This window comes from Penaeus vannamei, chromosome 14 (assembly GCF_042767895.1).
Source record: "Penaeus vannamei isolate JL-2024 chromosome 14, ASM4276789v1, whole genome shotgun sequence".
NCBI classification, from domain to species: Eukaryota; Metazoa; Arthropoda; class Malacostraca; order Decapoda; family Penaeidae; genus Penaeus; species Penaeus vannamei.
Genome location: NC_091562.1, coordinates 41,475,582 through 41,483,081, shown reverse-complemented (window position 1 = coordinate 41,483,081; position 7,500 = coordinate 41,475,582). Strand labels below are relative to the sequence as shown.

General features: G+C 40.3%; 1 protein-coding gene across 1 annotated transcript in view; it reads right to left on the bottom strand.

Moving 5' to 3' along the window:
- LOC113816910 (metabotropic glutamate receptor-like) overlaps positions 1–7,500 on the bottom strand; it is a 20,524-nt gene that overhangs the window by 12,125 nt on the left and 899 nt on the right. The window contains exons 2-5 of the mRNA XM_070130105.1: positions 6,602–6,735; positions 6,048–6,140; positions 2,354–2,557; positions 986–1,177 (exon numbers count right to left, since the gene is read on the bottom strand). Coding sequence (XP_069986206.1) covers positions 986–1,177; positions 2,354–2,557; positions 6,048–6,140; positions 6,602–6,735 — 623 coding nt within the window. The remainder of the gene's footprint in view (positions 1–985; positions 1,178–2,353; positions 2,558–6,047; positions 6,141–6,601; positions 6,736–7,500) is intronic.

The following is a 7,500-nucleotide window of genomic DNA, read 5'->3' as shown; positions in this document are numbered from 1 at the left end:
TCTTCCTCCCCCCCCTCTCTCTCTCTCTTCCTCCCCCCTCTCTCTCTCTCTCTCTTCCTCCCCCCCCTCTCTCTCTTCCTCCCCCCCTCTCTCTCTCTTCCTCCCCCCCTCTCTCTCTCTATCTTCCTCTCCCCCCCCTCTCACTCTTCCTCCCCCCTCTCTCTCTCTCTCGTCCTCCCCCTCTCTCTCTCTCTCTTCCTCCCCCCCTCTCTCTCTCTCTTCCTCCTCCCACCTCTCTCTCTCTTCCTCCCCCCCTCTCTCTCTCTATCTTCCTCCCCCCCTCTCTCTCTCTTCCTCCCCCCTCTCCTTTCTCTCGTCCTCCCCATCTCTCTCTCTCTCTTCCTCCCCCCCTCTCTCTCTCTCTCTTCCCCCCCTCTCTCTCTCTCTCTCTTCCTCCCCCCCTCTCTCTCTCTCTTCCTCCCCCTAGCCCCTCTCTCTCTCTCTCTCTTCCTCCTCCCCCCCTCTCTCTCTCTCTTCCTCCCCCCCTCTCTCTCTCTCTTCCTCCCCCCCTCTCTCTCTCTCTCTTCCTCCCCCCCCTCTCTGTCTTCCTTCCCCTCTCTCTCTCTCTCTTCCTCCCCCCCCTCTCTCTCTATCCTCCTCCCCCCCTCTCTCTCTCTCTTCCTCCCCCCCCTCTCTCTCTCTCTTCCTCCCCCCCTCTCTCTCTCTCTTCCTCCCCCCCTCTCTCTCTCTCTTCCTCCCCCCTCTCCCCCCTCTCTCTCTTCCTCCCCCCCCTCTCTATCTCCCTCCCCCCCTATCTCTCTCTCCCCCCCCCCCCCTCTCTCTCAACCGATAAACCAATGGATTACCTTTGACGTCAAACTTTATCACCGACATAATATAATAAAACGCCAAGGAAGTGCCAAGAACCTCCATTAGCCGAAAAAAATAAAATAATTATTCACGCGCTACAAAAAAAAGTTTTAGAAGCAGTTTTGGACAAACATCATAAGAGAGAGAGAGAAAAAAAAAGCACAAACACACAAACCTGAACAAACACGAGACAAAAACAGATACACAGCTGCGACTTGGGCGTAATGAAGGAAGGTCTCTTGGCCGTTCGTTTCCCCGCGTTGAAGATCCGGGAGATTCGGTTGGTCTTGGTGAGCAGCGCGCTATACACCACGGCGAAGCAGAAGCCGAGGCCAAAACGCTGGCATCCGCACACCACCGCTGTAGGCTAGGTTGGGGGAAAATATTATTGCGTGATTTGGCGATGTTTAGGTAATTGGCTTTTATTTCATAGGGTTTTAAAATTGGTATTTATGAGGGAATGGTGTTTGTTGGCGCTTGAGGAGGAAGTGGACGAGGTGAAGTGGGGATTAAAGTTGTTTATCTCCTTCTCCTGTTTTCCTGCTCCTGATTATCCGCTCTCTTTTACCCTTCTTCTTCTTCTCTCTCTCTATAAACACACACACACACACACACACACACACACACACACACACACACACACACACACACACACACACACACACACATATATATATATATATATATATATATATATATATATATATATATATATATATATATATATATATATATATATATATATATATATATCTTTCTCTCTCACATACCCTCTTTCTTTCTACTGTTTTCTTTCACCCTCTTTCCCTCTCCCTGTCATCTCTCATTAACTTTCCCCTCTCCCCTCTCCCTCCCTTATCTCTTATTCCTCCCTTCCCTCACTCATTCCTCTCTGTCCACTCATCCCTCTTCTTCACCCCTCTAATCCCCTTCTTCCTCTCCCCTCACTCTCACCAACCCCTGTCCCCTTTCCCTTCCCTGTCCCTCCCTCTCACCCCTCTCCTTCGCCCTTCCCCCCCCTTCCCCCTCACCCTCAACCGTCCCCTTTCCTCTCTCCTCCACCTCCCCTTTCCTCTCACCTCACTCCTCCCCCTCCCCCTCACCCCTATCCCTCCCTTTTCCTCTCCCCCCTCACCAAACTCCACCCCTCCCTTTTCCTCTCCCCTTCCCCCTCCCCTCCCTCCCTTTTCCTCCCCCCTCCCCCTCCCACCTCACCCTCAACCCTTCCCTTTTCCTCTCCCTCTCCCCCTCCCCTCCCTCCCTTTTCCTCACTCCTTCCCTCCCCCTCCCTCCCTTTTCCTCCCCCCTTCCCCCTCCCCTCCCTCCCCCTCATCCCTTCCCCCCTTCCCCCCCTTCACCCCTTCCCTCCCCCTCCCTCCCTTTTCCTCTCCCCTCCCCCCCCCCTTCACCCCTTCCCACCCCCTCCCTCCCTTTTCCTCACCCCTCTCCCTCTCCCCTTCCCCTTCCCCCTCCCTCCTTCAACCCTTCCCCCCCTCCCCCCCTCCCACCCCACACCTCCCCCTCCCCCACCCCACCCCCTCACCTTCAGCACGAAGACGAACGTGACGGCGTAGCAGAGGAAGACCCCCGACAGCAGCACGTAGGACAGCTCCCGCCCGGACGCCCTCACCACGGGCGTGTCGTTGTGGCTCATGAACACCCACACCACCACGCCCGTGAGCACCACGCCCAGGGAGGAGAAGAGCATGGCCCCGATCGCCCACCACGAGTCCGTCTGGATGTACACCTGACGGAGGGACGGGAGGGCGGGCGGTGGTAAGAGTCCGGTTTCGCTTTTGTTGTTGTTTGTTGTTGTTGGTGTTGTTGTTATTAGTTGTGTTCGTTTTTTTGTTATTATTAGTGTTGTTAGTTATTCTTAGCTGTTGTTATTGTTGGTTGTCGTTGTTAACTTTTTGTTTAGTTGTTGTTTGTTGTTGTTTTTAATTGTTGTTAGGTGGTATTGTTGTTATCTGTTGTTTTTGTTAGCTGTTGTTCTTAGATCGTGTCATTGATGCTGTTGTTGTTGTTCGTTGTTGTTAATTGTTGTTGTTCTTGTTGTTGCTACTTCTTGTTGTTAGTAGTTGTAGTTAGCCATTATTCGTAGTTGTTATTAGACATTACTCTCAGGCAGACATAATTAGATGTAACCATTAGCCTTAGTTAGGCATTATTATTAGCGGTCATTATTATCAATGTTCTTTCTTCATTTTACTTAGGTGTTATTTGTCGTTTCTACTTGTTTTCTTTTAAAGTCTTTATTTGCTATTTCAATTAATCTTTATTAATTCTCGTCAATCTTTATTATTAGTGATTTTAATAAATCCTTAATTGTCATTTTCAGATACCCTTATTATCAATCCTCATTAGGCATCTCTAGTTACACTCATTAAATCTTACAAACTTTCACATGTTTTATTAGGTCTCATCAGTCATTCTAATTAGGCCTAATTAGCCTTATAATTATCATTAACCTAGTAATAAATCATTAACTACAGTGAGGTATCCATCTCCGGCTCAACATATCAATTTATTAATATTAAAAAACAAATTAATAATTAAATAAACACGAGGTAGTTATTAATCAAACACAGAAATTAATTGTTGATGAGACGCGGCCATTCATTGCTAATTAAAGACATACATTACCGTGCGAATCGAGCTCGGACGTTAATTGGCGTTAAAATATGACACAGAAAATATCATAATTAGCACACTCTCCCTCAGACACTTTATAGTTTCACGCGTCAATCATTCAATCAATTTTATACTTCGTAAGCTTATAAATTGGTGATTAGGGTAATGTCTCGCCCTTCTACCTTACCCTCGGGCTTGCCTAAAGGTGATGGATTGTAAAATAGGTAAATACAGTGTCCATGGTGATGATTGTGATGATAGGAATAGCCTTAGTGATGAATATGATGATAGTGATGATAGAAATAGCCTTAGTAATAAATATGATGAGAGTGATAATGCTAATAATAATTTTATTGATAGGAAAAATGATAATGGGAGTATTTAATATCATTAACGTGATGGTTGCATTAGGAGTATTGATAAGGATGATTTTGATAATGAAATTCATACTAGTGATGATCATAAAAGAATGGTGATGATGATGATTGTGGTGATGGTAGTTGCAGCAATGATGATGATAACAACAACAACAATAATAAGAATGATATTGTTAGTAATAATAATAGTAATAATAATGCTGCTAACGATAATAATAATAATGATAATATTCATGACGATGATTATAATACTAATAATGATAACAATATTGATGACGATGATAATAATATTAACGATAATAATAATAATGAAGATAATGAAAATACAACCATAATAATAATGATAATGATGATAATGAAAATACAACCATAATAAAAATAATGATAATATAATGATAAAAAATGAATAGATTAATGGTAATATTGATGATGATAATAATAATGATAATGATAATGATAATAATAATAATAATAATGATGACGATAATCATGATTAGGACAATAATAATGATCATAATGACAACAAAACAGACAACAGTTGACATCAACTTTATAAAAAAAATTACAACAATAATAAAATAACATCACAACATCTAAGGTTCCACCAGCCAGCCAGCAGCAACCCCAATGATTTAACAACCCTGACATATTTCAGCAAAGTATACTGACTCAGCTGTAATTTCACAACGCCGCTGCATTCCTCTGACGCACGTATGACAACAGCATATAACAGAGCCAATCGATAGGCGATTAAAGGCGAAACTGCGTGAGTTTAATCCCGTTAAAGACCTTTATGGTGTTTGACTCTCCCTTTGCAACTTGACCCCGGTGTCCGAGGCTAAGCAACTGGCCCATTTATTCCGTAACTGGCAACCTTATTCGCTAAACTGGAACGCCCTGTGTTGTGTGTCTCTTTATATCGCTATTAATTTGATTGAAGGGTATACAGGGTCTTTTTTCTTCTCTTTTAGTCGTTGTTTTCTAATCTTTTTCGATTGAGGATTAAGGATTAACGTTCTTGTTATACAGACTAAGATTATTTTTTTAATTCTTTTTTTCATGTAGAATCTTGTAGTATGAGATATACAGTTGTTTTTTATCACTATTATTTTATCCGATAGTGAATATCAAAGTACAGGAATAATGGTATTTGGTATTACTTTTGACAATTTGGTCTCTAATTATAGTGCATATTATAGTACAGGAATAGTGGTATTTGGTATTATTATTTTTTTTATAATTTGTCCTTGCATTCTGATTATAAAAGGTTATGCCAGTCCGTTGATTATCCTTTCCCTTTCTCTTCATTTCATAATTACTTTCCTTCCCACATCATTCTATTTCCGTCATTGATCTGTTGACATCTAATTGCTATTCAAACCAATTAAAAAAAGTGAAAGCCTGAGTAGGATGAATACGATGAGTAACGATGAGTAATGTCGATAACTTACCTCATGGAATACCAATTGTGATAAAATACGTAATAATAACTAAATTCTAAACGTTAGTACTAAGCCAGTCTAGTATATGCTACAAAAACACGAAAATATGAGTATGATGAATGATGGTGAGTTAAGATGATGTACACCTCGGGAATGGAGTTTTAAGATAGTACCAATAGTACCAGTCATGATACCATGTTTATCAATACCCTGGTTCTTAATGATATAGTGTGTCCAATCTCATATATCCTACAAAAATGACAATTAAAATCTAAGTATGATGATACCGCGTTTATCAATACACTGGTCCTTAAGGATATAGCTTATCAAATAAAATTTATCCTACAAAAAATTGCAGGGAAAATCTAATACGAATATGAAAATCTAAGTATGATACCATATTTATCAATACTCTGGTCCGATGTAGCTCATCCAATGACAATGATAATGTAAGTGTGATGATACCATGTTTATCAATATCCTGGCCCTTAATGATATAGCTTATCCAATCAAATATATCCTATAAAAAGACAATGAAATTCCAAGTATGATGATACCATGTTTATCAGTTACCCTGGTCCCTAATAACATAACTTATCCCATCTAATATACCCTATAAGAAAGACAATGAAAATCTAAGTATGATGGTACCCTGTTTACCAATACCTTTATACCGTGTTCAGCAATACCTGGCCCTTAATAGCATAGCTTATCCCATCTAATATATCCTACAAAATACGACAGTGAAGATGTGTGATGAATAATGAGTAAAGACGAGACTCACCTCGGGTATGGGGTTGCACCTGAGGTGGTCAGGCGAGGGCAGGGTCCCCCAGTCACACGTGAGGCACTGGGTCTCGTCGTAAGGGTTCACTATCTGGGAAAAAAAAACACGAAAATGACATCTGGTTAACTCTCGTTTCGAAATATTTGTATTGCTAGGGTTTCGTAAATTGAAAAAAGTATCTTTTCTCTCTAAATAATGTTATAGTTTTGGTAAATTGCAAAAAAATGGGATCTTCGTGTTACTAGGTTTTCGGAAATTGAAAAAAAGAGTCTTTCCTCTCCAAAAATTGTTATAGTTTTGGTAAATTGCAAAAAAAAGGAAAAAGGAAAAAGAAAAATCAACTTCCCAAAGAAAATATACAAAAGAAATCCATACTTTCATTAACTAAGAAACTGAATCTCAAAAAAACAACAACAACAAAACCCTCTCACAAACCACAAATAAAAAAACCATACAAGCAGATCCCACTCATAACAAAAAACCAACAAAAACCAATCCTCTAAAAACCTAAACCCCCCTCCCCTTGTGCCAGCCTCCCTCGCCTTCCTCACCTGGTACGTGGAGCAGTTGAAGCAGTGCCAGCAGCAGGACTCCCCCTCCACGTACTTCTTGGCCTGACCCGTGAGGCAGGGCAGAGAGCACACGCTGGCGGGCGGCGAGGGCTCCTCCAACTTGAACTGGAGGGCTGCGCCGGAGGGACGGAGGGTTATGAACGCCTGATCTCATTTATGTATGTATGTATGTATATATATATATATATATATATATATATATTATATATATATATATATATATATAAGCTGCATGTGTGCATATATTATATATATATATATATATATATATATATATATATATATATATATATATATATACACACACACATATATGTATATATATATATATATATATATATATATATATATATATATATATATATGTATATATATATGTATGTATATATATATATATATATATATATATATATATATATATATATATATATATATATATATATATATATGTATATACACACACACACACACACACACACTCACACACACACACACACACACACACACACACATACACACACACACACACACACACACACACACACACACATATATATATATATATATATATATATATATATATATATATATATATGTGTGTGTGTGTGTGTGTGTGTGTGTGTGTGTGTGTGTGTGTGTGTGTGCATGTGGATGTGTGTGTGTGTGTGTGTATGTGTATGTGTGTGTGCATGTGGATGTGTGCATGTGTATATCTGTTTAGGTGGGAAAGTATATATGCTTACTACCTGGTAATAATCGTTTACCTGAATCATTTATTTTCCAATTCACGTTCTTTGCTGTATTGGTTATTAACTGAGCATCAGATATTGATAGTCTCCAACCTTCGCTATGGCATGAACCATTTTTACATTTTCCTC